Genomic DNA, 27,516 nt, shown 5'->3' with positions numbered 1-27,516 from the left:
CGAATTTGTAACAGAGTATCAATAATATTTAAAAGGTAAGCCATAACTTAACTTTTGGTGGTAATATTTGTTAAACAGAAACAGAAAAACTTTTTTGGATCATTCAATATATTTTTATTCTTCTAATGAATAACTATCACAAAATACGTCCTTGAGAACATCATTTTCCAATATTTACATAATAATTAAAATCGTAGAGAGCGCAAAATGTCGAGCCAATCGATACAAATAATACAAAAATACGGCAATATTCTATGGTTAAAGGATCAATAAATAACTTATAATAATTTATTTCAGTGCAACCACTATAACTTAATTTAATATTATTTAGGTCGTAACAGATCTTTATTGAAATTCAGCAATTCTTTCATTCGCTGTACACATACTTTCGAGCCCTCGTGAGCGTCTTTCGATATCTGCAACTTGGTTAGGTTGTATAATTCAACAATTGAAGTGAAAACTCACCAAAGAAAAATTCAAAAATCCATGTGGAAGACCCTCTAGGATATCTAAAGTCACGTCGTTTCCCAAAGATTTAAGCCGCTTGGCAAACATGACGCAATCGTCAAGGCAAGGATCCATATGCACAGTCTTATAAGATTTAATATTCAAATCATCAATCGACATTCATAATAATTTTCTCACCAAGATTTTTGTAGGCGGAAATCTCCTTAAGTATTCATCAGAAGCGCAATAGGGACTCATATAAGGGTTATTGGGTACAGGAATGCACAATTCATCCCATAATCTATTGGGTTTTTCGGTATTTAACAACATCTTTTCCTGTGCGCTAAATCCACGATCTCCTAGCATTTTGTTAAAGTGGCCCTTTATCAAGGAAACAAAGCCATAAAGGCGGCTTTGGAAGGAACCGCTACTTTGCACTGTTGATGATGAAGAATAACTCTCAGGATCAACTTGAGAGCTTTTAGTTCCTTCTGTATCTGTGTCAGATTCTAAAATCGTTGTTTACCAATTAAAAAAATTCATTTGATTGAGAGGGAACACTTATAACACGCACAGGTGGCATTAGAGGAGCATTAACTAAGCTAGTAAAGCAGAGCAATACAACACAATTCACTTTTCGTGCAATACTTCATACCTCCTCTAGTGACCGTAGAAAATAGAGACCCCAAGTAATCCCTACCTAGTACATATTTGTGTACTAAATCTGCCATGCATTTCTGGCTCTTTTCAATATCTGCAGAAGTCACATCTTTATCATTCAAATCATCTTCCATCGTGGAATTTAACGTATCCAAAGAGCCATAAGTCAAAGTGTCAGAGGCTTCAGAAACAGGAGATTTGTGTGCCTGCAGCTCAGCTAAATCCGACTCAGTTATTTCCTCGAAACTTTCAGTGTCTGAAGCATATAAGTTTGCGGTGCTCCCAATTCTTGGAGTGTCTGATGAAGTACATGCGTAAGCTAAATATAAGGGAGTTTTTGAATTAGGACAATGGCAGGGTAAGAAAAAACTGACCTTTGAGGCATCTCATGAGGAATCCAAATGGCAAAAGGGGGTCCATCATGCACAGCATTCTCGCAGGCGATGGGGCAAATTTTATTAAAGTAGGTACATAAGCTACAAATATACCGTGTGGAGTTGGAACTCCTGCATCAATACATTTTAAAGTAGTGGACAATAGGAGATTGGCACCTGCAGAATCGCCGACGGCAAGAATTTTTTCTCCTAAGACAAAATATTATTTTTCTACAGTTACATTTTTTCAAATTTTTACCGTCACTTCCTAAAAACTGATGATTCTTCAAAGCCCAACAATAAGCGTAAAATATCTCCTCCAGGGCCCTAGGAAATGGTGCTTCAGGAGCCAAGCTGTAATCTATACTGAGAATAGGTACATTAAGCCGTTTTGCCCAGTCTCTCAGATAGCCCTCATGTGATTTAGAAGACTGAGCTACAAATCCTCCTCCGTGGCAATGAATTATAAGGCCTTTGGAAGGGGGTTCCAAAGGAACTTTGTTTTTAGTCCCTAACATTCCTTTGCGAACATGGCAACTTATTAGCCGGACTTGCACGGATTTAAGGCCTGCAGTAGAATAGTTTTGCCAGAAAGTGAAAAATACAGCATTCTATAATTAACACTTTTTTTCGCTTGTTAGCAAGTACTTAATTTGTTTATTTGCTGCTAATTCAATAGACGCGCATAGTTCAATTGTTTAATAATTACACACTGAAAATTAGTCAATTTATCTTACAGGTAAAAACCTATTATATGTAAACACTTAGAATAATGAGTATGCATATTCTAATTACCTCACTTAAATCTTACCTATATGTGAAGTAGGTACTGGCACCTCAATTTCCTTTCCATTCACATTAAGAGATAAAGGTTCAGGTGCAATCACTATCACTTTACACACGGCCACAGTTGGAGATACAACTGAAGGCAGCTGGTTCATTAACTCATTTTCAGATAGGAACCAAAAAGCCTTGCAAAAATCCACATCAGCACTTTGTGAGATATTAACAATTCTTTTAGCCCTTTGCTCAGGGTCAGTAATATATTTTGTAGTTGTCATAAAAGAGTTAGTTGCCTTAGAAATCAAGGAACCTAGAATATGATGGTACCAAAGAAGCATTTATCACTTTTTAATATATTGCAATACCTTCACTGAAATATGCCTCCGAAAATATTGCCATTGACAAAGCGATAAATTGGAGGACATTTTTTAAAGAATCACAAAACTGAAATTCATGATATTTAATGTATTTTCAAAAAATCTTTGGTGTATTACTTGAAACCCTAATGATCTACCATAGAAGCAATACTGATTTATATCTTGACATACAGAGATCAAATCCTCCACAGGCCGGTCCTCTATAAAGAGGTTTCCTGCAGTACTCCAGGAGAGTATTGTTTGTAAATGCTTGAAACACACTTCTAGACTAGATAACATATGCGAACAAGATTCTATTTCTCTGGAACCAGTAAATTAAGGTTTTAATTATATTCAGAAACTATACTCACTTTGTCAACACATTTTTTCTAAATAGAAGACTGTTTCTCCTCAACATAATTTTCTGGTTAACTTCTATAGCGTACTTGAGGGCAAACCTGAAGACTGTAATGTAGCTTCGATAACCATTTCCTGGGGTTTCTGCACTGAAGTCAAACTCTTTCACTCGCATTTGCACTTCAGTGACCCTTGGAAGCAATGCATCTAATGCATCAATAATAGCGATGAAGGAAATGTACAATCTTTGACCGTTTTCACTACTGTCTTTAGAGAAGAAGTCTGAGTTGGTGATCGCCAAGTTTTTTAAAATGGTAATGTATTGAGTTATAGATTCATGATCCTTTTGGGCTCCATTGGTTTGGCTGGTGGTACTTTGTTTGTCTGCGACTGACATTGCGAAATATCGACACTACCGGTTGATTTAACGAAAAATTTCACTCTGGATATTCTCTCCCATTAAGTAAATTTTTTACTGAATAATACTGGTACATCCTATTTCAATCAATTTAATGGGTATTTTTTTTTGTTTTTCTTATTTGACAGGACTGTCACATAATCAGCTGATGATGTATTTTCATTGTCATGGTTTGTTCGATCTGGCAACAAGGCAGTGGTGCTGATCAAATTTGCGAAATTTCAATACACACATATACTTAGTAGGCAATGCTTATAATAACCAATTTGATTCATACTTAAGCAACATGGAAATGACAACTAATATCACGACTAACGAATATTTTGTTTCAAATGATTCGTTCACAAATTGAAACTTTTGAGAAAATTAGCACTTCTTGCGGCATTGCCAAACTTCTGATGCAAAACTAAGTTTTTAATACCTTTTTATTTGTAAACTTTAACTTAGCTATGGTACTTTAATCGAGCTTTACGTTATTTTTGTTTAAATTAATGTCAGTTTATTCTGTTATTATAAAAAAATTGTTTAGCTCATTTGAGGACATTTTCTGTCCAAAATAGCAAATTATACGAACTTTTCGAATAGTTTTAAATTTTACGATTAGCCGTGTGGTCAAACTCTCAGATGTTCCGCTATTCCAACAAATGGTTTTTTAATTACTTTTTGAAAAAAGAACTACGGCTCAAAGAGTCTCTTAGCTGAAGACGTTTGCTTTTTCCTGTATGCTAAAAATGATATTTTTCTTTGCTTTAAAACATAAGTAAATCAGTTATTCTAGAAGTTTGCGGATGAATGGTGTGCATATACATATACGCAGCATTTTACTGGAAATTTAATATTTCGTATCGGTAGTTCAGAAATGCGAGGAGATACATTTAACTCCTGTCAATCCCATGTTATTTTATACGGAATACTTCTATAAGGGTGAAAAAATGGAAAAACCAGGAAATGGCATTATAATATGTTTATTTACGTAGAGCATACAAACTAGGTTTAATTAGGATATTTCATCGGGTCGTTTAATTATAAAATTTAAATCGGTGGCGCCATTTATAGACGCGTAGCTAATGTACGGCATTGCAAAACAGAGGAACCTACTTCTTTCTAACCGGAATCATGACCATTGAATCATAGATGAAGCCACAGTCAATTTTTCAAATAAAAAAATGTGCAAGCAAAATCACAAAATTAACAGAACAATTATGCTTAGATAGTAATCCTTCACTGAATGTGTCTAAAATGAGTGATACTTTAGGCGTAAAATGCGTCCTACACACTTACTCTGACTAACTGCTATATCGTAACATAAAAAAACACTAAATGATTATATTTACTAACAAATAATAACCTCTATCATTAAAACATGATTTAGAGCTCAAGAACGAAATGTAAATAAATACTCTTATCATAAACTATAAAAACTAACTCTAATAATGAATAAAAACGCGCAGGCGCATACAAAAAACGCACGCCCTATTAAATATAAAACGTATACTAACAATGTTTTTCTTAAAGTTACGATATAATTACATAGATCTATCCCGATTAGGAAGCATATTGTACCTCTATAATATAGATTTATAAGAACGTGGCTTATTCGCCGCCTTTATAAAAGTATAGCAACGCACTCTGACTATCTGCAACCGAGTGAACTGGGGTCTCTGACCCTTCATAATGAAACGAAACTGAGATTCTGGATTGTATTTAGTGGTACCGACAGTCAAAGCGAATTACTAAAAAACGACAAGTTTGAGAATCATTAAACGAGTTTACCATTCTGAGTGTTTGATTCAAGATAAAGTGGTCTCAATCAGTTCCAGAACGCACTTATAAATAGTTTTGAATGTTTGCACCTGGTATACGGTAAATTCATTAATTAAACACTATCTGAACGAAAAGTCCGATTGCCAATTGAACTTCAAACTAACTATACTACACAGTAGGCTTGATAGTGGGTCAAATTCAACGTATTGTTCAACGTGAACCGATTCGAAATTTGACCCGCTTATGAAATTATAATTATATGTACAACTACCGATTTCGAAAGATCGAACGATGCATCGTATGCAATTTTACGTGCGTTTTGTTTCAATGTGAAATCGGTAAAAATGAGCTAAATTTGTCAGCACACACCCATACACACTCATGAAAACATTTTTCTCCTCAAGCAGCAAAACGAGACATTTCGTCTATAACAAAAATCGATATTTTTTAACCTTTATAATTGCGAATCTCAAGGGGTAGGAAATTTAGAGAACTATGTACAATTTTTTCCCTAAACGATAATAGTCAATATCATGGAAAAACGTCTTTTACAGGGAGAAATAAACAGTGTTATTAGCCCCCTGTACTATTTGTCAGTCTGTTATAATCCGACGAAACTTTTTAGGAGGAGGTTGCGCTTCTTCCTCCTGATTCTCGCGGGAGTGGTAGGGAAAACCTGGCAAGAACTTCTCCAGTTGCTCGTCGAAGAATTTCTCCAGAGATTTGGCGTCTAGGTAAACTTGAGAATCCGCCTAAAATTAAACTTGTGGTAAACCATAATTTTATTAGTAATGAAATTATTATTACCGGGTTGAAAGTATAGGCATTCGAAAACATCAGTCGAACATCTGTGACCAGCTCCTGAATGCTTTTATAGTGCCCCTCCACGCTCCAGTTCAGTTTCTGTCGGATAATGTCAAGGGCGATAGGTTTCTTGATGATCTCGTGATACTCCACGTTCTGAAACAATCACGAAACATGTCAGTTTTCGCACATTTTAGCGTTAAACGTTCGAACCTCAGGTCCGATAATCTCCCTGAACGGCAAACTGGTTTCGTACTGGCAGTACAATTCTAACACTAGACGTTCCGCAATCTTTTTCTCTCTAAGGCTCAGTTCTCCGTCTTTCCTTTCGCTCATAATACTTTCGGGGATGTCAGCGAAATTCATGCAGAGCAGACACTGCCACGTGTCATTCTCCCTTAAATTGAATTGAAACTATAAAAGCGACAATAAAGAGAATTGAAGTTTGTATTGTCGATTGGCGGCAAACGAGTTAATTTCTAAAAATTTCAATATTTATTTACAATCCGGCAACTTGGCACAGTATGAGGCAGTTACGTCACTGTGTCTGTTTGAATAAAAAATTTGGCCGCAACGTTGCCATTTTCTACTTAAAAACTCGTTATTTATTTTGGGCTATGTGGAATATGTAAAGGCGTCACAAAACTTCCGGTCAAAAGCACTGGGGAATGATTTACAAAGATTTCACGTATGTCGTGACTTGATTCGTTAGTTACAAGTGAAATGAGGGGACGTCAAAGTTGACTGTAAGGCCGGACGTAGTACGTCATATTACCGATAGGTACGAAGCGCACTGCAGTGCTATAGAGCAGGGCCTGGGCACTCCTGCGATTTCGCAAGTTTGCCCGGGTTGTAATTCGTGGGTCTTGCCGCAAACGGCGCTAATGTTGCTTTTCGAAAATCAGCTGTCTTTAAATGATATGTCAGCTGTAACTATAGCAACTGTTCACAGTAGGGTAATCTTCATATTTGTCGCATCAATTTTTGTAGATTTTACGTGTAAAGTTCTTGTTCCTAATTACATTTTTCAATAAAACCTTATTAAAAACCACCGTTAGTATTCTTTCTTTGCGTTCAACTGTAGTTCGTTTTCATCAGATTCCTTTCTTTTTACATAATGAACAATGAAGCCTTCCTGCCTCGTTAAAACGAGAATTCACTGTACAACTGACCTAAAGACTCATAGATTTCTGAGCACTAATGGTTGTCAGTGCTAAAAAAAATTGACCTTTTTGAAATTTTTGAAGTGCCAAAAAATTTAGCAGGACGATTTCCATGTAAACTGCGCAGCTAAGGGCCAAATCATTAACGTGTTGTCAACTTTAACTACAGGCTAACTTTCATAGAAATATCGAAATAGAGCCTTAGTATTGGTCATTTCTATGGGAATTAGCTTGGTATCAAAGCTAACAGAACTTTAGCATATTTTTGTTACTTCAGAGCAATTTTAACCAATTTCTTGCCTCTATTCCAAGGCTACCCCTTAAGTAAAAAACATGACGATGTTAAACATCTTTAGGCAAATGAAGAACAAGTAAGACAGACTTATCTTAGCGTTTAAGTATAGGTGGGTATTACCGCACAACGGTGCGTTGCCTTAATGTTATGGGCCAAATTATTAATGTGTTATTAACGTTAACCGCAAGCTAATTTCCATAGAAAAGTTGAAGCTGTTTTTCATAGAAACGTCTTAATGTTGGTAAGCAGATTCTAGGTTTCTATGGAAATTCGCCCAATAATAATAGTAATAATAATAATAGTAGTAGTAACGATAATAATTTCCTTTATTGCCAACAAAATGATTCTATATCACAAAGCAACGTCACAGTAAAACAGTGCCTGTGTCACTTATACCAGCCTTAGAGGCTAAAATAGTAAAATACAATAACGGTGCACCTAAATCAAACATTCAATCAAAGTCAAATCAAAATCAAACAAAGAACATTAAAGAAATACCTAAACTGCATATGAAAATTATAAAAAACATTTTTCTCTATGACACATGATGATCTCCTTCCGAAATTGTGACTCTGATGTTAATTCTCTAACATGATCAGGTAATATATCGTACGCCTTCGTTGCTCTGTACGAGGAACTTTTTTCACGAAAGGTGGATGCATGTCAAGGCACAGAAAGGACATCCTTGCCTCTAGTGACAACAGTCATATGCTCTCAGCAGTTCTCAAAGTTACGTTGAAATAAGTTCGGATTTGTTTTCACAAACAAGACCAATGCTGTTTGACGCTTTGAACATTCTAAGTACAGCTAGCCCTTGAAGACATTCCCATATACGCTTCTGGGACCTAAACACCATTGTTTGATAGGAAGATGAACCCCAAAAAATTGTGCCACATCCAATAATGGACCGCACACCAGACAAATAAAACATTCTAGGCATGCCAAGAGATACAGCACTTCGAATCCTTCTCAGACGTGCACAGTTGCTATTGAATTTTGATGTTATGCATTGATAGTGAATTTCGCAATCCAAGCGGGAATCTAAGTGCTAAAATTTCACACAGGACGACATGTGTATAGATTTCCCATATACAGGCATATAAACAGAGAAATATGTCTTAATCTTTTCCTACAGCAAAAGATGTATTTTACTAGTATTTGATTTCAAATAATTCCTCTGACACCAAGTTTCAAGACCCTCAATGGAGATATTTGAAACTGAGTTGATGTTAAAGTTAACATCACGTTAATGATTTAGCCCTGAAGGAGACTTGCTGCTAATAATGAACGTGGATTTTAAGGAATAATTAATTGCTTAATTATTCGTTAAAATCTCTCTAGGCCTCTGTTTCATCTTTTGGGAAATTTTTATCCTCTTATATAAGTTGGCGTACAACAAGACCTTCTGGAAAGGCTTTTTACAATATAATACACGGAGCGTCAGCGATACAGCGAAGGTGGAAATCTAGCTAGTCTCGGTCTCGGATTCACGATCGACATCAAGATCGAGAGTCCAATTGCTCTTATAAAATCAATATCGGGATTAAGTAAGATCCGGCCTTAATGTACAGAACCGTGACTGAGACCGACATGATACCAAGGATATGTTGCCTAATCGGCAAATATCCAAGGCATCATGGCTACCAGGGAGGACTCGACAATGCATCAGGGACCCATTGGGAGTCATCACAGGTAATTGCAGACTAAAAAAGTACGTGCATCTCCCTAGGAATGGAGGATAGTCCGCTTTGCAAATACTGCGGTATGGGAGAAGAATCCTCATATCAATTTTTTAGGAATGAGCAATAGGTGGGCACATCTTAGGCACAGGCTTTTCAGAGTGGCCTTTCTCCTCTGAGAAGAACTTGGTATCAGGGGAAAGAGCCCTCCTTCCTTCCCCGAAGGCCTCCATAATTTTTTTCGGTAACTCATGAGGCTACTAACAGAAAAATAAGGGAAATATTGATCTCATTACTCGATTGTAAGATTTGCCCAGCCTTAGATAATACCCTCCCTCTATCGCTCTTACCTACACCTTTATATTCAACTACTTAAGGATGTACTTTGATGCGAGTGCCCCTCCCCCCACAATACTCCTGGATCCGCCACTGAATGAGAACTCTTTCATAAAATCAACGGCCCATTTTGTGAGCGATAAGGGGACCCACATCACATAAAAAGGGGTATATTTGGGAGCGAAAAAGGCCTAATTACAGTGCTTTGGACCTCGCGTTTTACTATTACTACTAGCCAAGACATACATGCAGTACACAAAAATTATTTAAAAGCATTCTTGGCCAAAATTTTTGTGATACACAATTTTCTTACAAGCGTCTTAAAACCCACTTACTCAACGCTTAAATTGGGGATATGGCAGTATTGATGGAACACCTTGGGGCATTTGTCGCAGCACACCAGCTCACCCCCATCCATGCAAACAGCACACCAATCTTCATTTGGATCATCCTTGCTTGCGTCCATTAATTCAGCCTTTACTTTGGGTGCCGGATTGGCGTCTCCGGTCGAACTATCAACGTGAGGGGAACCTCCTAAAATGTCAAATCTCTGTGCAGTTTGGACATACGACTAGCGAAAAAATGTACCTTTTTGTCGACCTTCGGCCAACACTTGAACACCATTGGAGTCCAATTTAGCAATAGTGGCCATTAAATCCTTGACAGATTCTTCACAAAATTTGTCCAGGCTGCGCTCCGTCTCTTGGTGTATATGATTAGGACTTGGCGTTTTGGGGATAGTAGAGGTCACTGTAGCAGGAGTGCTTTTGCTCGCCTCAGGCTGCGATCGCAAGGTAATTTTGAAATTATCGTTGATAGTAGGAAGGCTGGAGATGGCTCTGTTTTGCGCCGCATTTTGTGCATTTTCTAGAAAAACACTTTCAAGTATAACTCTCACTTCTTTAGTCAAAAATAAATCTTAAAAACAATATTTAAACTTATGAAAATGAGAAAACAGCAAATCTAAAATAATACTAACAAAGCACTTACCATTGTTCTGCTGTGGTGTATGCCATTTGGCCAACCCCGAACCGACGTTTGCACCAAAGGGTGACTGTTGCGCCCTCACCTGTTGAGCCTGAATCACCATTCGTCCTTGATTCTGTTGCCCAGGCATTATCATTCGCACTTGGGGCTGTTGAGCGCTAAACCTAATTTTTTTATCACATTGGTCATTAGTTATGTACACCAACTTGAAACTCACCTTATTTGCTGCGAATTAGCGAATCTACTCTGGAACTGATGTGGCTGAATCGCTTGATACTGCGCCGGCCCCGTTTGAATATAAATCGGGCCGTTACTGTTCGGTTGCAATAAATGTCTCAAGTTACTCCTATCCTGCATCATACCGTGAGGATGGGTAGAACTTGAAACTTGCTGTTGCTGTTGATTTAGCCCGATAGAAGTTGCCGTCATCCTTGGAATTATGGCTCTTTGAATAGTGGGCCGTTGCAGTCGATTGATGTTTAATTGTTGCGCAAGGGAAATCGGAATGGTCTGGGGGATGTTGCTCAAGCCAGGAGGTCCCATGCTTTGCAGGCGATTTTGCAAGGCGCTAGTGGTGCTATTTTGGCCTAAATTCATGTTGAATTAATTGTTAACTTAACAACGATTAATTTGATTACCAAATGGTTGATGAGGCGGATTTTGGCCGAGATTTTGAATCATCTGTGGGTACTGTTGATTGGTTGATTGGAACTGAGAGTATGGAGGGGGGTTTCCCATTCTGACGCCCACCTAAATGTGATAAAAATAAAAAATTAACTAATTGATAAATAAAAACTTTGCGCTATTTTTTCATGGAGGACCCGCACGGACAGTTTCCGCTTCAAAATACACTATACTCAATAATACCTATCCGACCATAAAAACAAAATGATGTATTCTTATTATTTTCTCCGTGTAATATAAATTATTTACCAAAGGCTTTATATAATTAAACAAATCATTGTTAGTATTATTACAATCAAACTTTATTGTAATGATCAAAAGAAACCATAAGAAAAAGTCTCAAGTACCTGCGGTTGCTGCGGTTGTTGATTTGAAGGCTGATTTGATGGTTGACCAAAGACGCCTGAAGGAGAGGATTGCTGCACTAGAGGACTTATTGGAGACTGCTGCTGTGGAGGCCTCATTTGGCCAGGACTTGGAGACTGATTAGGGGGGAAGGGAGCTGCTACTCCTGGAGAAGTTGCCTGGGATGGATACAGCCTTCCATCCACGACAATTTGACCGATCGTGGACATTACTACCATAAAGACAAAACTCAAATAACTTTGGTTACTATTAAATAAACGCAACATTTACCTGAAGACAATCCTACCCAAAACAGGCGCAAATAAAAGAAACTTTCTATATACAAACACCATGAACCACAGCAATTGTTTACCTTTAATTAAATCAGGCACTTTGTCCAAAGCTAGATGAATTCTCACAGGAATCTCTGGATTTGGAATGTCCGCTCTCTTGCACTTGATCCGTTTCAGGTGTTCAGTGACCTGCTTCTTGCTATACAGTAGTGCCATGTCGCTGCCGTGGTCTAGTGCGTATTGCGTAAATTCAATGCAATGATCTGTCATTTTAGAGAGCTGCTCAAGAGCCAGTTTCTTCTCTTGAAGTGTTTTTTGCTTAGAATCGCAAACTTCTGTCAATTTTCCTACTAGTTGCTTGCCACGTGTACTTATAGTTTGGGTGAGCCTTTAAAATGATTGAATATTATGCAAATATTAGCTTTTAGCTCAAATTACTTACTTCACAACTAATTGAGTAATTTCCCTAACTAGCGCCTGCTTCTTTTCAGTTATGAGATTTTGTCGATCATCAATTACCTTCATGGCGCTAGTGAGCAAAGCTCTTTTATATCTAGTGAAAAACTAATTAGAATTTATGTATCAATATACAGAATGCCAGTCCTCACCCAACATCTTTCAGCATATCAGAAATATACTTCTTGGCCTCTGAGGCAATTTCATTGGTAAATTTATATTTATGCTCCCTATGTTCAATCAATTGACAATCTCTGCAAGTTAACTTATCGCAGGTCTCACAAAACAGAGACAACTTTTCATGAGGATGATTTGAACAAAACAAGTTGGCCGAGCCATTGTTCAAGGCATTCAATTCATTAAAACCTTCTTCTTTCGATTTGATTGTATGGTCTTTTGTAATTTTTAACCTGAGAATCTCATTTATAACTTTAGAAACAATTACAGTGTAGAATAACAAACCTTTGATGAGCTTGAACACAATTATCACAAATAAATTCAGAGCAATCTGCACAAAAGCTAGAAGCCAGAGCTTCGTCACTACAGCTGCTACATTTGACATCAGTGTTTTTGGACGAATTATTGCTCTCTTCGTTATTGGTAGCTAATTCAAGAAGGAACTGGTTTTCTATTATTCTTGAAGATTCACATTGAATATTGCAGGTTGGGCATGTAATCTGATTCACTGAAATATTGAGATTACCATTGTTTGATAGTTAAATTCTGAATTAGGAAAACAGTTGTAAGATAATTCTGAAGATATGGCAATGTGGCTGCTCCTGCAGTTCAAGAAAATATGCTCTGTTGTTAATTTATACATGTGTTTTTCCTTAATATTTCATGAAAACATTATGAATCAAAAGGTGAAAAATCTTAGGTTCCAAACTGTGCATAATAATGGAAAATGATGCCATGCAATTTTCATCTAAGTGAGACTTGAATTTTTTTTAACACACTAGGATTATTTTTCAACATCCTGTATTAACACAAACTAGATGAAATGATACTTAAGAGAAAAGGTTGATAGACTATTGTGGAAAGACATGGTTAAGTGTTAAAACAACCTCAATGTGTCTGTCATGTATATCTATAAAATATGTGGTTCATGCATCTATCAGAGTAAAGGGGTTCCATTAAATATACTAAAGACAAACATATCTACAACTTACCACTTGATCCTGAAGATTCATTATTCTCAAATAATTTCCCATTAATACAGCTTGTACAAGCATTATGCAGACACTCCAACAACTTGGGACTATCTGTAGGAGTCAATGTACGATCACAATAAATACATTTGAAAGCAAACCCTTCTACAGTCGCTGAGGGACTTTCAACATGTTGTTCCTCATTAGAGTTTGAATTGCAATTATCCAATTCTGAATTATCCTTTTCTACCTCCTTTAGATCCGATTCCGGTATCTCAGCCAGGGGCTCTGGCTCAGATTCAGGGAGCTCTTCACATAGAGCCTCGGTAAGATCATCTCCAGTTGGCTCATTGTTCATAGATTCATTACTTAAAAAACTATCAAGAATCTGCAAATTTTCACTATCCGAAGTGAACAAATTGTCGCCGAGGCTGGTCTCGGTGGCGTTTATATTTGGATCCAAATCGGCCATCAAATTCGTGTCGTCTAAAAACTCTTTTGGCTCGGATTCCGCCATGGTACTAAGAGAAATGACTGATCAAACCGGGAATTAGTATAGCAAGTTCATTCTTTTTCCAGTTAAATTGGCCTGGCTTGTATTACAAAGGGCTTTTCTTTTACTGTCATATTTATCTCTAATTCACTGGAAATTAAGGAAATTCAGGAATTTAAGAAGAAATAGACGCCTTTTCTATTTTCACTTGGCCTCGGCCTTTTTAATTTTTCAACCTTTTCGCTTTAGACAGATTTGTAATGACATATGACACAGTGTTCGACATATGGTTCTGCTACTCGTCAGTTTTTGTTGACATAAATGTGTAAAAAACGTTAACAAAGAGTAGACAATTTATACAAGTAAAATCTCCCAATAAAAGCCTTTTACTTATGAACACTTAATTATTACCTTATTAACACAATATTTACAATCAATAATCACGCAAGAACCAATTTCACAGAGAATTCTTAACATTTCAACTACACAATAAACCAAACTCTTAAACTTAAATAGTAAACCAACCAGGTATTCCAGGTCTCTGTTTGTTTCTATCCAAATAGTCATTAAATCCTTCTTTTGCTTGTTTTAAAGACTTTTCGTAATCTTCCAAACCGGCTTTCTGCATCTGGCACACATCTGGAAACTCAAAAATCTCCTGTTTGTGCTAAAAAATAATTACAATAACTTTCCTCAAGGCACCATGCTACCACTATTCTTACCAGTGTAACATAAGCATATTTAACATCATCATCTTTTACAATATATCCTTTCCCAGGATCTTTACGGGTTTTCCCAAGGGCAATTCTTGTCCGAATATGCACTGGTTTAACATTATAAATTTTTTCTAAATAATTTTTCATATCAAAACGGGTCATTTCCATAGAACAGGCGAATTGCACTACATTGGGGGGCTGCTCCAGAACCGGTCGGACCAGTTTCATCCAAAAGTTTGGTAAGAACACTCTCAATTGAGGTCCGCCTTTTTGGTAAATTGGGTACCTGATTGGGATCAATTTTGAATCACAACGTAGACATTCGAAAAACTACTTACCACCTAGTTGACATAATATTGAGGAAAATTAAAGAAAAAACAATGTAAAAAGGAAACACAAAATTACTCAAAATGCTCCAAAAAAATGTAAATATAGGAGTTTCTATTGATAAATTTATAGGTTATATAAGAATGGTATGTCACGCCGATTTAATAATTCATTGATAAAAACCCGGTGTATAAAATTGACGTCATACAGCGGACTGACGTCATCGTGATGGACAATTAAGTTCAGTTCATCAGTTAATTTCAGTTATTGCAGCAAAATATAATTTCCGTATTGATTTGTTAATTTTTCTATAGAACTAAGTTTCTCACGCATTTCTCTATCAAAATTCCCACAAATCGATTTTCCATGGCAACGCACAACTTTAACTTTATTTAATCCATATTTTGAATTACCGAACTATATCAAAATTTATCATCTATAAAATTTCACGATGAAGATCAGTTTTTGCACCGATTTAGACAAAAGTGTGGTGTTAGCTAACTGCGAGAAACGTGGCTGGGGACAAGTGGGCCCCGAAGATGACTGGAACATTTATTGGGCAGGAACCCAAACATGCCGCAGTCTATTTAGCGTGGATAGTGGCTACAGAATGAATGACAATCAGTAAGCATCCATATCTCCTTTATAAAAACTGTATGTTTATTATTTATTTTCTTTTTTTAATATTTATACAGGATTATAAATCACTTTCCCAATCATTACGAAATTTCACGCAAAGATCTTCTGGTTAAAAATATAAAAAGATATAGGAGGGATCTAGAGAAGGAGGGGAATGTGATGGCTGAGCGGGGCGACTCCAAGTATTTGCATTTGGATTTCATACCTGTAACATTCGTACTGCCCGCAGACTACAATATGTTCGTGGAGGAATACCGGAAAGCGCCCCAAAGCACATGGATAATGAAGCCCTGTGGAAGATCTCAAGGCTCAGGAATTTTCTTAATCAACAAATTGTCTAAACTAAAGCGATGGTCTAGAGAGTCGAAAACGCCATTTCAGCAGCAGCTAGCTAAAGAAAGCTATGTTATATCAAAGTACATAGACAATCCTCTTCTTATCGGGGGGAAGAAATTTGACCTAAGATTGTACGTCTTAGTGACCTCTTTCCGCCCTCTAAAGGCTTACCAATTTAAGTTGGGATTTTGTCGCTTTTGCACTGTGAAATACGACTCAAGCGTGGCAGAATTAGATAACATGTACGTTCATTTAACTAATGTGTCTGTACAAAAGCACGGGGTAAGTCACTGCTATCATAAAATAAACAATGTATAGTATTAAAAACGATCGTTCCTATACATAACATAAGGGTGAATATAATTCTTTGCACGGAGGCAAGTTGAGCGTCCAAAACTTGCGCCTCTACTTGGAAAATACTAGAGGGAAACAAGTAACTGAAAAGTTGTTCGATCAAATCAGTTGGTTGATTATACATTGTCTTCGAGCCATCGCTCCAGTTATTTCAACAGATCGGCATTGTTTCGAGTGCTATGGATATGATATTATCATTGATAATAAGCTGAAGCCCTGGCTGATTGAGGTAGTGGATTTGTGATACTTGGAAGATTTTTTAAGTTCCCTTCCAGGTAAATGCCTCACCCTCCCTTACGTCGACCACAGCGAATGATCGAATTTTAAAACACAAACTCTTGGACAATATATTCAATATAGTCGTTCCTCCATCCGGAATGCCTGAGTATGATAATATACAAACTATTTGAATATATTAATGGATTTTTGTATTTATCAGTGTCAGATGGAATAAAATTCCAGCTTCCGAAGCTCTAGGGGATTTCGAGCTGCTGATAGACGAGGATCTTGCCAATCTCAATGAAAACGGCGATAATGGAATGATGAGAAACCCTTTAAAGCGGAAATAATATTTATTAGCTCATTTCACTGAGCTACATTAAGTTGACTCAAATGATCAAAGAGTCATGAAATTGATTTTTGTTTATACTATATGCACATTCTAAATACGAGTGCCATGAGAAGATAATTTAAGAAATTGTTTAATTGAATATATTGTTGTTTTATTTTATATTAAATATGAAGAAAATTAGCTAAAGTACACGCACCAGGCGGGCAAACATAAAAGAAATTGGGCCGCATCTGTAGGTAATAATTTCAATCATGCACAAAAATATGTATAACAAGGTATTTTAGCGATTTTATAATCTTATATCACAATTTTTTACCCACTCTTGCATCTACTTTCCTTGTAGCTTTGGCCTTCGTCGAGGTCCTTTGAAGGCCAATTTTGAATAAAAATATCACACGAGACCCCATATCGCCGTTAGCCAAGAGATTTTCTGATAAATTAAGCCCTGAAATTTACGTTTTTTGTTATTTAAGAAAAATTCTTTATTTAAAAAGTTTTTTTCAGAACTTATTAATTATCTGCATGCAGTTCCAGACTTAAAAACGTCAATTAAATCGTCAAAAGAATAATTTTCCAAATTTCTCTTTAAATCTTCGATTTTTTGCCTGCTCAGTTGAAGTCCTTTCAGCTTGTTGTAACTGGTTAGCAAGTTCAATATCGAATCTAAAATTATAACAAATTCAAAACTACTTGATGATCAGACCCAAACACCAAATATACCTAATATATCAATTAAACATGTTCATATTCTTACCATATAATCTATCCAAATAATCTGGATACGTCTTGAAATGCTCAACCAATTCACTCTTTTTTTGAAGTATCGCTCGGTATTTCTCAGAGAGATACTTCACGTTATCTTCTTCCGCAATTTCAAGCTCGTTCAAGGCATCAAACAGCTCTTTGTCCCTTAAAAACTGTTTATGCTCAAGCAGTTTTGGCTCCACCATTTTAAGGATGTGGTCTATGCATTGATCGTTAATGACTACATAAGATATAATGCAACTCTATATCAATTAATTGAGCCCGCAGGACTTAGTTTACCTAAACTTATATCTATTTTCGTTTTCTTATTTGTAGCCTCCACGCTTAAAACCTCTTTCAATACACATAAAGTCGTCAAGTTATCTGACCTAAACTCTGCTTCGGATTTCCTGGAGAATTAAAATTGTTATTGGAACTGGATTATTTCTAGCCATTACTTGTAAGTGCATATTAAAATCGAGTCCAACAGGCTTGACTGGAAGAACAATTCAAAACACTGCTCAGACATCTGAGGTCTACCTGGAACCTCTGGCAAGCACTGGCTGATCCAATTATGGATTTCTGCCAATGAGAAAGTTCCTTTGAATTTTATAACACTAAACGGTCTAAAAATACAATTAAAATGTTGTTTTTTAAGCAATATTAACGAGGTTTTCTACCGGTTCAAATCGCTGTATTCGTTGACACGATAATGCAGGGACAAGGCTTTTATGTCGAACTGTAGTAATCGACTGCATCTTGGTTGCAATACTGGCGAAACATAAGCCTGAAGAAGTCCCTTTTCGCCTTCAGTTGATTGAATTTTTAGCTCAATCCGGTTGGTATTTAACTGGCATCTGTAGGTTGCCAGGAGTTGGGAACTGCCCTGTATAAGGAAGTCTCCATGCTCTACCGACTAATGAGAACATTTACCTTTAAATTAGCTGTCTCGCTATAACTTATAACCGCAGTATTCTTCTCCACATCTAGCAGATCAATTTTAGCGTTGCATTCAATCAGAATATGCTCGATCGGAGTGGGGGCTTCCAAGCTGAGCAAATAGCTGGCAGTTTTCCTGTCCAAAATAAACTTAAAAAAAATTATATAGTTACGCTCCGTATGCAGAGGAAATATTACAGTGGCGTTTATGGGGATTAAGGAAATTGCAGAAAGCTCCATCATATTGCCTAGGGTTGCCTCTTGGTATTTTTCCCGCTCCTTGTTCAATTTTGCGTGCAATTCTTCAATGTCGCCCTTGAGCTTGCTAATTTTAGTCGAGGCGTCTGTAGTGAATACGTAACTTCCCGTAGATCCATCGAAATTGGCATCAGTTACTTGAGTCGTAAGCCCGAATATCCTTCCACTGTAAGTTACTGCAAGGACCTCGTCATAGCCCTTGGTAGCAACTATTCCGCATTGCAAAGACATTATGCATTCGTTGCAATTCTGTGAAAGAGGAGGAATGTATTTTTATGCATTTAGAGGGAAACGAGGACGGGAAAACCTCTAAAAAAATCAATGAAGTTTTATCCATTTCGTCGTGCATATTCACGTTATAAATCTCGATATTTCCATCCTGCCTTCCTAGTATCAGATTTTTAGTCCCACCACCGGACATATCGTAACTCTCAATGCAGATAATTGAGCTAGCGTTTTTTTCGTTGGTTATCAACCATCGCTGAAAGCCCTGCAAACTGCATTAAAAACGACTTTTTACATTGGATTACTTGGGAAGTATGTATCACCTTTCAACGTCTAAAATCCCAATTCTTCCATCGACAGTACCAAACAAGACTGTCCTTGAATCGTCATCTTCGTGGATGTGTAAAACTGTAGGAGAACTCTCCACCTCCATGCTGGCGGTAACTCTGGCATGCTCCAGAACCCTGATCATGCGACCTTCGCAGGCGATTAAGGAGGTCAGACGTCCGTTCTGGGAAATTTCGGTCATTCAAACCTCAGAAAATTCTCAATTTTGTTTAATGATAGTACTTTGAGCATATAGAACGCTGTGACATCAACTATAGTGTCTCCGCAGAGATAGGAGCCCACTTCCTTGCAATCTCGGTAGTGGTTAAAGACGTGCTTTCCACAGAGGAATAGTTCATTGCCCAAAACAAACCTATGAGAACACGTAATAATAACCAGCGTGGGGTTCTAAATTGCCCCCCTCTGTTAACCTTTTAAGAATTCATAGTTTTTAAAATTCACAAGCGGCATTAAATAGGACAAAAACGTTGTTGTTTGATGTTTGAGTCATTTTTAAATTTTGCTGAAGTCGCCGGTAAGACAAAATGGCCGACTAAAAAAAAATTGAAACATGAGTCAGGTGACACCTCAAATTAGAGTTTTTTCGAAACGATGTTTAGTGGTGTAATGTACATAAACAATTAAAAAAACCTTTTTGTTGATAGGAAATTAATTAAATAAAACGTCTGAAACGGGCACCATTGAATGTAAATTTTAAAGATCTTTAATTTGAGATGTCACATGACTCATGTTTTATTTTGTTTAAATTGGCCATTTTATCCTACCGATGACGTAAGCGCGACATTTAAGAAAAAAAAACAAACGTCAAAAGATACCACTTTTTGTTCTATTTAATGCTCTTTTTGAACTTTGAAAAAAAATATATTTTTTTTCTAAATTACCAGTAGAGCGGGAGGGAGGTATAATTTAGAGCCGCACGGTATAATATTTACATAGAATTAATATCCTCAGTCATTCCTGAATCGAAGACTAGAAACAGCTTCCCCTTCTTAGTGTACCCCTTGACTTCGTTGCCGGCAGCTATGAATACTTTATCATTTACAGTCCCTGGAAGTTGAGAAATAAGAAAATATCTCTATCAAGAGGGCTGGCCCTTACCTGAAGCTCCAGCTACTTTAAGGGACGTAATCGCAGGGCCCGGCAGGGTTTTAAAGTGCAACTGAATGTCGTCTTTGCGCACTGAAAAGACCTGGAGGATTCCATCAGTGTCGGCTATAGCCACCTTTTGTGGTTCTTTGGGAACTGCCGCTGGGAGTAGTCTGAGGCAGTTCTTGTTCACCACTCCCATCACCGTATAGTCCACTCTGGATAACTGCAATTCCATCATTTGAGAAGATTCCAATGAAACTGTATTTAAGGACGTTCTTGTTTGTATGCCGCCCAGGAAGGGAAATCGATTCTGAGCATAGCAACATGCAATAACAACATTTGGTAGTCAGAAGTGTTATACTTGCAAATGAGGGACTAAGTTGGTTAATTCCGTCATGATAAATCTCTCAATGATTTTAAATATCTGTTGAATTTGCTTATCGAATTTTTATATGTTATTTGAATGTTTAATGTTAATATTATTGAAACGCGTATTTACTGCATTATACCCCTGAAATATTATAAATAACATTCCGACTGAATGTACACCAAATTCATAATGCGTTTAATATCACAGTTTTGAGGTTTTATTGGGTTTTTGTGTATTGTATAAATTATATTTTGTGATAATTTTAATAATTTTCAACATATTTGATAGGGAAACAGCCGTATGAAGCAGACTAATATTTAAAAAAATTAAATCAAATTCCCAATTATCAGAAAACATAAAAGCCGAATTTTTACGTGTAAATATTATATTTACACATACACCATCAGTGCTCGTATCTGTGCATCGTAAACACACGTAATTCAATTTCTAAAATTAATTAACGCAGAACAGACATTAAGCGTAAATGAGTTGATTTATAGTATATTGAAAATGTGTCCAATTGTGCGAACAATTTTTGCTTTAAAAATTAACTTTTGCTGAATTCCAGAATTTCCATCCTAAACAAATCTAAGTAATAACGCGGTTGTTTTAAAAATTGCTCTTCCTGGCTCTATAAAATGGTCTCCTGTTTTTGCCGCCTCGGCCCCACCTAAATCCACTTCGGCCTCACATTCGCATGACGCAAAACTCACCTGAAAGCGATAAACTGATAATCTGCGAGGGACTTTTGCTGTGATAGATTTACTGTCTTTCAGAAAGTTAAGTTTATTACAAGAGTCCCTTTGAGGCGCCTAACTTCGCTTTGATTCCCTGTAATATCACGATGGGAAGCCGGTTTATAAGGTGTAGGACGGCTTCTCGTTTCCAGACTCGAAAGTCTCTTAAAAGTAATATGATATATAATCGAGGTCTCGTGTCGCTACCATTTTGTTAAAACCGTATACGTGGCCCTTTCACGTCGGTTATAAATTACTCGAAATATTGTGGAGATTGCGGGGAGATCAGGTTTTAAAGTGGATGCAAATCCAGGAGACGCTTGGGGGGATTAACCTTCGCAATATACTTAGTATTTTTTAGCATGAAAATTATTAATCATGTATTAATGCGCAAACCTCCTGCAAATCCTCAATTGAGAAAATTCCGAAAGAAACTTTTGAGCATTAAATCTACTCTAAAAAATTGAGTTTAACTGAGTACGAGGTATTAAACCACTCATTGATGTTTCTTGATAGGTGGTGAATGTACGTTATACCATCAAAAAGAATAAAAAGTTAGTTGGTGCTATCTGTCGGGTCACAGCGGAATTAGAAACCCACAAGTGCCACCTATCGCTATGCGCCATTCACTAACTTTCTGGTAAAGTTCGTTATGAAGTGCATGAGCGGGATTTCGACCTTTTGACTGCAATATATTTGTTGAATTTTTAAAGTTTTGAAGTAGCTATGGGTCAGCTCAAAAATCTTCGAAATTTCTAAAAGTTTGAACTCACTTATTTTCAATAATAAACCCCGTGACACAGTACTCATTTCCAGATAATTCTTCCCAGGGACATGGTTGCCACTGCCGGTCTGGACATAGGAGTCACTCCCTTTTAAGAGTGGCAATGGCGAATGAACGCGACACCGAGGATAAAATCTAATTAACAAGTACCACAAACGTTTTTTTAATGTACATTATTGGAAATGTATGAGTGTAAAAACTCTCTGGCACAATTTCCATTTTATCCAGAAATGCCATGCAAATGTAACAAAACAAATTCGTACCCTTCCACGTGGGAACAGTGTCAGAATACCAAATTATGCCGCAGAATAAAATCAGTTTTGTCACGTTGATGCACGTCGATGTTAGGTAAACGCCTTCCCAACTTGGTAATCAAAACATCTGATGACGTGCATTAATATCTTTGAGAAACGCTCATCCTTATGTATAAATCATTGTTATACAGTATTTTTATTACGTGCTCAATATTGGACGAATTAGAATTTATTTTCCAAGTTTTATGGCGAAACTTTGGGAATATAACTGTTAGCATGGCAATCAATACCCTTCTAACTACGGGCGATGCATTTAACCCTCCAGATTCTTGACAATTAAACGGCAATTTCGGTTTAATGGACTCGAGGAGATAACGGGAATTAAAAAAATGTACTTTTCCTTCTTTGCAATCTGCTAAAATTAGGTTTCGGATGTTTTAGAAGTTCCAGGAACTTCGTGGATTAACTTAATTAGGTTGCACAAGGCAAAAAGCGGTTTTAACCCAAAAATGTGTACTTAAATTACGAATCCATTACGATCGTCCTGTGGCAGGGTTTACACCCTCAAGGCTTCTCGTCGAGTGTTGGCAAATCGGAAACTTTAAAATTTGGAAACTTCCGCCTCGAGCCGTATAATATTTCATAATTTGAACATTCGAGAAGTATAGCGTTCCTGCTAGAACATTCTTATTTAAGCACATATCGCGAAGTTTTAGGGAAACTAAATTACTTCGAGATTTGTTGGTCTCAAATAGATTACTTTCAACCCGCTCGCTCTCCGGAATCAGGGCGCACTGAAAGTTATGCAATTTTAGCTATGGAGACTTTGCTAGAACGCGAGGATGTCGAGAATAGTTTATACAGTAGAAATAACGATGTATCTACAAATGAAGGAAGAAGTGAAATTAATTGACGTTTGGCAACGCAGCGAACACAAACATGATAACGTTTAACAAAAGACCAATGCAACGTTGCCATTTAAATGTAAAAACAAGTACTCATATTCCGCTAGTGTGGAACGTTCCGTTTATTAAGCTCCCTGTTGTCCGTAAATCTCTTGATTGATGACGTTTTTATGTCTCGGACTCAGAAGATGCTTAACGACTCATAGCTAATTTCCATCCCTAAAAGTTAGTGTTGCGGTAAATCGTGGCTATCGCCGTAACTGACCAGGACACCTATAATAATTATTAAGGGCCAGAAACTGGGCAACAGTTGTTCGGAACAATTTGTCCACGGATCGATAGTTATTACCCACAAGCTTAAGCCCTTAATGTGGCCCTGTCGTTCGACAAATTTTCCTACAATGTGTACTTTAATGGATTAGCAGTTGTTCCCCGAATTTTAGGCTAATTGTGGGAGGATTAAGATCTATTTGCCCTCAGTGAGCCTCTAACGTTGAGAAATGTGAAGTTTTCCGTGGTAAATTGCAGAGTCTATAAAACGCATATTTCTCCTTGTTTTGCATTAATGATTCACCGACGGTGCCGAGACAACGGCCCTTAACATTTCCCATCCGTTTCCAAGTTTGTCAAATATTCATGATATCTCAAGCCCGAAAAGTACAAAGCAAATCGAAATTCCCCTCGAGATTTGCAAAACGAAGATGCAAGCATTATGGGTTGTTGAATCTGCAAAGAACATTGTTTCCGGTTTGAGTGATACCTATAGAACAAACTTACTAACCAAAGCAGGCGGGGATAAATGGTTGGATTTGCGAGAACTTCGTAGAATCAATAATTGAATTTTAAAAAGAAGAAAATGAGAATATTCGCTACCTTTAGTACTCTAGATGATGAAGGTTCAGAAATCGAACGAGTATTTTTTAAAGCATATACAGGGTATCCGCTTCGGCACTTCAGCTATGATTGCGTCGGTATGAGCTCAAAATTATTTTTAATTTTTTCATAGAAATCGAGCTGACTTTGGTGCATTTTTGATTTCTAACGCGTTGGCCGGCATATGCACCAGATCGATCCCTCATTAAGGTATTGATTCTGGGGCACTATCAACGACCTCATTTAAAAGTCTCTATGTGTCGGCACTGGAAGATTGACAACTACCAATTTAACTGCAATGTACAAGAAACGGGGTACTTTATGATGTACCCAACCTAAATTCGGAATTATGAAACTCGCGACCCTCGTCGCTGTACATATTAAAGAAGCTCTGCCACTGATAACATTTTTGGACTCTTTCGATCAAATCCTTTGCTTTCTTTCTATCGAAACCAACACAAATTAAACTTTTTAGAGTGTCGGACAGGCTGGTGAGGTAAAATTGAGGTCGCACTGAAATGAAATCCAAATCCCAAGCCGAGTGTACACATTTGTTAATCCCCGGTGACGCATTTTGATGAATCGCTTTCGCGTGCATATATTCGTTGCGACCAACAGCGGCTTCCTTCCTTTGCATTGTGTGCTTGGTTGGCAAGCCGCGGACAAAGCTCGGGACGGCATGAAATACGGTAAAGCACCTCAATTATCGTCCGGCAAGATAAAATTCCCTCGCCTACACATTTGCGGCATTTAATTGTATGTTGTGGGATTCGGGTTTCGGGTTTCATTATGCTTTTTTCTTTTGCATAAATGTCATGGATAGTTGGAAAGTTTAGCACGACGGAATTTCGCTCTAATTCAAGAGAAAAATTGTCGCAGCGCGTTTTATTAGACATGTTCATTGCCCCCAACCCTCCCTCTTTTATGTTACGGGGATTCACTTTTTTGCTTGTAAAAGTGTACTCATTATCGCACAAACTCTCTCATCGTTGGGGCTCAATTAGAACACGAGCGTTAAAAGCCAACTGATGCGATGAAACATTCGCATTTCAGTGTCACTGGATATTTAGGTTTAGCTTAGCAGGTGGATTTATGACGGGCCAAATGAAAATTTAATGATGCAAGCGATAACGGCATATCCACGTTACGGGTTCGCATAAAATGATATATTGAAAATGCTAAAATCTCCATGTATTCATACATTCTACTATACGGCAAATATTATGTTACTGTTTAAAATATTCTGGACAATTTGGCGAACGAAGTCTTATATATCAAAAGTAACGTAATTGCAATTTTTCGATTTCAAAAAATATTCCATCTTTATAGGTGAATTAAGTTTGGAGTCCGTCTCGAAAGCAATAAGGGCCGTGTCTTGTCCAGCTGCGTACTCGCTCTGCCGGGAGCACATTATGATAAATCGTTCGGCTCCATAAACATGTATTTGCTGCAGCCGGAGTAATGGTGTTTGACGGCAGATTATTTCCATTTTATACAGATTTGGTAGTATATATAAATCAAAACTGTCGCCGTAAAATATTTCTACAAACGACTACATTCTAGGAACTAGTTTCGAACTTTAGACGTCGGAATCAGTTAAACTGTTGACAATTATATAATATTTATCAAACCGTGGTTTCGATAAACACACCAGTCAGACACGGCTGTTTTACCTTTAACGCAATTTTATGTTAATAAAATTCTAACTTTGTTTCTAATTATTGTCGAAAATTGTTTTGTCCTGGAAAACGGGCACTTTCACCCACTGTCCCACGCTAAGCTTCTCTGCTGACATCGTTCAACATCGTGACGTCTCACCAAAACGTTATCGGGAGGTGTCCGCAAGTAACGACGTGAAAATTGAGAAGAGGATATTTCTGGGGAACAGCTTAAAAAATGAATTAAACACCTGCGAGGCACCTTGGTGGCATTATTTTTTTTTAAAGAATTATCTGCATCAATTCGAGAAACTCAATTATTAAGGAAAATTCAATAGCACTTCTGAAATGGCCCCCGTCAGTGATCAGCGCTCCGTCGATTTTTCGGATTACGTGACTTTTGCCGCCTTGCTGGTAGCGCTGCCAGTGGTGTGGAATGTTGAAGTACATTCAGGTGGGAAAGGTTTTTGAGGTTTCCATTTGCGAGGTGACTCGAGGAAATCAATTAACGGCAACGCTTTTCGGTGGGATGCGCTCTCGGGGAGGTATAAAAGAAATCACCACCACCATCATCATCATCAAACCTTTTATACACGACCAGATTACGATTCATAAAAGTGAGGAAATTGCGTCGCGACATCGCATCTTGGTGGCAAAAATCCGTGTCATCAAAATCTGGGCGGTATTAAGGTCACGATGTTAGCAAATAATAAACGGTACAATCCAATTGCGGACACGCTTGTAAAACTTTAACGTTCATGACTAGATGCTACATTAAACCGAGTTCCATGAAATTTCCCTCGGGAGAAGATACACAGACTGCCGTTTTGTTAAGTAATATTTGATGACTTTACCTTGTATATTAATGTTCTAACGACTAGTGAAATTTAATCTCCCTCTATTTTCGCACTGGTTAATGTGTTTTGTTAACTCAAACAAAGACGCAGCAGAGGAATATGAACTTGGGATTTAGATTGCGCTTTGGATATAAGTTTTAGAGGAACGGCTACGTCGTTCTCAGGAAAATTGAAAATCATAAAATTCCTACCGTTGTTGCAAATTTATCAAAGCATATTATGCCAGGTCCCCGGACGCGTGATAATTAATTAAGATTCAGGTGAAACTCTCCATTAGGCGTCATTAAGGCAGGATCCGCGAGAGAAACTGGACGTGAATGGGGAACTAATCAGCTTTATTTCTCCGGATAAACGTGTTGCTATGGCCGTGGTCTTGCTTTTAGGAAAATCTGGATTTCTATATAGGCACTTTAAAATCGATCGAGCCTCAAAATATTGCCAATGCTTTAAATAACAAATCACGGTGTGTGTTTCGGAGCCCTCTTTCCGGAAGGTCTCGAAATATTGCAAGCGAATTAAATTACATACCGGAGGTGAGTATGTTCCTCGAGGTGATTTATAAACGTCGACCATGGCGAAAAATATCACTCGTCTTAATAGGGATTCATCTTTCAGACGTATATTTCCATTTTAATCTTAAGCCGCAACGGTACAATCAGGCTATAGCTGTGTCTAAAGCAGAAAATGGTC

The 27,516-nt window shown here is 37.4% G+C and overlaps 5 protein-coding genes across 10 annotated transcripts in view; 1 reads left to right on the top strand and 4 right to left on the bottom strand.

Moving 5' to 3' along the window:
- Positions 1-90: 90 nt before the first annotated feature.
- Positions 91-3,510, bottom strand: Hsl (hormone-sensitive lipase). Of its 3 annotated transcripts, none has more exons than XM_066298170.1 (10): positions 2,992-3,510; positions 2,759-2,942; positions 2,630-2,708; positions 2,293-2,574; positions 1,741-2,049; positions 1,482-1,691; positions 1,103-1,426; positions 646-956; positions 466-591; positions 91-416 (listed from the first exon to the last, which is right to left on the bottom strand). In XM_066298170.1, exons 1-10 carry the CDS (start codon positions 3,372-3,374, stop codon positions 324-326), a joined length of 2,301 nt encoding a protein of 766 aa, XP_066154267.1. In that variant the 5' UTR covers positions 3,375-3,510; the 3' UTR covers positions 91-323. The 3 variants fall into 3 exon arrangements, with proteins under 3 accessions (XP_066154267.1, XP_066154269.1, XP_066154270.1); XM_066298172.1 differs by having other exon boundaries at positions 1,747-2,049; XM_066298173.1 differs by having other exon boundaries at positions 1,148-1,426; positions 2,992-3,509.
- Positions 3,511-4,344: 834 nt separating this feature from the next.
- On the bottom strand, positions 4,345-13,899 carry bon (tripartite motif-containing protein bonus). Of its 2 annotated transcripts, XM_066298168.1 has the most exons (14): positions 13,371-13,899; positions 12,664-12,886; positions 12,354-12,611; positions 12,188-12,298; positions 11,826-12,133; positions 11,455-11,684; positions 11,062-11,173; positions 10,641-11,010; positions 10,427-10,587; positions 10,025-10,303; positions 9,772-9,970; positions 6,177-6,360; positions 5,967-6,119; positions 4,345-5,911 (listed from the first exon to the last, which is right to left on the bottom strand). In XM_066298168.1, exons 1-14 carry the CDS (start codon positions 13,864-13,866, stop codon positions 5,753-5,755), a joined length of 3,243 nt encoding a protein of 1,080 aa, XP_066154265.1. In that variant the 5' UTR covers positions 13,867-13,899; the 3' UTR covers positions 4,345-5,752. The 2 variants fall into 2 exon arrangements, with proteins under 2 accessions (XP_066154265.1, XP_066154266.1); XM_066298169.1 differs by lacking the exons at positions 4,345-5,911; positions 5,967-6,119; positions 6,177-6,360 and adding an exon at positions 7,730-8,266.
- A 313-nt stretch (positions 13,900-14,212) lies between these two features.
- On the bottom strand, positions 14,213-15,031 carry mRpL23 (mitochondrial ribosomal protein L23). The gene is made up of 3 exons (XM_066298188.1): positions 14,897-15,031; positions 14,565-14,844; positions 14,213-14,509 (listed from the first exon to the last, which is right to left on the bottom strand). The coding sequence occupies exons 1-3, from the start codon at positions 14,908-14,910 to the stop codon at positions 14,351-14,353; spliced, it is 453 nt and encodes a 150-aa protein (XP_066154285.1). The 5' UTR covers positions 14,911-15,031; the 3' UTR covers positions 14,213-14,350.
- A 49-nt stretch (positions 15,032-15,080) lies between these two features.
- Positions 15,081-16,892, top strand: TTLL1B (Tubulin tyrosine ligase-like 1B). Its single transcript, XM_066298180.1, has 5 exons — positions 15,081-15,509; positions 15,581-16,142; positions 16,213-16,443; positions 16,490-16,599; positions 16,654-16,892. Exons 1-5 carry the CDS (start codon positions 15,337-15,339, stop codon positions 16,781-16,783), a joined length of 1,206 nt encoding a protein of 401 aa, XP_066154277.1. The 5' UTR covers positions 15,081-15,336; the 3' UTR covers positions 16,784-16,892.
- The window catches only part of LOC136347838 (Bardet-Biedl syndrome 7 protein homolog), a 36,299-nt gene continuing 25,550 nt past the window's right edge, over positions 16,768-27,516 (bottom strand). Inside the window, exons 1-13 of one of the 3 annotated variants that reach the window (XM_066298176.1) lie at positions 20,398-20,708; positions 20,232-20,346; positions 19,522-19,651; positions 19,275-19,462; positions 19,034-19,223; positions 18,667-18,975; positions 18,463-18,618; positions 18,210-18,415; positions 17,988-18,155; positions 17,830-17,939; positions 17,540-17,770; positions 17,293-17,448; positions 16,768-17,230 (exon numbers count right to left, since the gene is read on the bottom strand). In XM_066298176.1, the coding sequence (XP_066154273.1) occupies positions 17,300-17,448; positions 17,540-17,770; positions 17,830-17,939; positions 17,988-18,155; positions 18,210-18,415; positions 18,463-18,618; positions 18,667-18,975; positions 19,034-19,223; positions 19,275-19,462; positions 19,522-19,651; positions 20,232-20,346; positions 20,398-20,626 (2,181 nt within the window). In that variant the 5' untranslated portion in view covers positions 20,627-20,708 and the 3' untranslated portion in view covers positions 16,768-17,230; positions 17,293-17,299. Of the gene's footprint in view, positions 17,231-17,292; positions 17,449-17,539; positions 17,771-17,829; positions 17,940-17,987; positions 18,156-18,209; positions 18,416-18,462; positions 18,976-19,033; positions 19,224-19,274; positions 19,463-19,521; positions 19,652-20,231; positions 20,347-20,397; positions 20,711-27,516 lie in introns of those variants that run through there. The other 2 variants (XM_066298175.1, XM_066298174.1) reach the window with 2 other exon arrangements.

Source organism: Euwallacea fornicatus, chromosome 30 (assembly GCF_040115645.1).
Source record: "Euwallacea fornicatus isolate EFF26 chromosome 30, ASM4011564v1, whole genome shotgun sequence".
Classification (NCBI taxonomy): domain Eukaryota; kingdom Metazoa; phylum Arthropoda; class Insecta; order Coleoptera; family Curculionidae; genus Euwallacea; species Euwallacea fornicatus.
The sequence above is the reverse complement of the archived record's forward strand: the minus strand, read 5'-3'. Positions and strand labels throughout refer to the sequence as shown.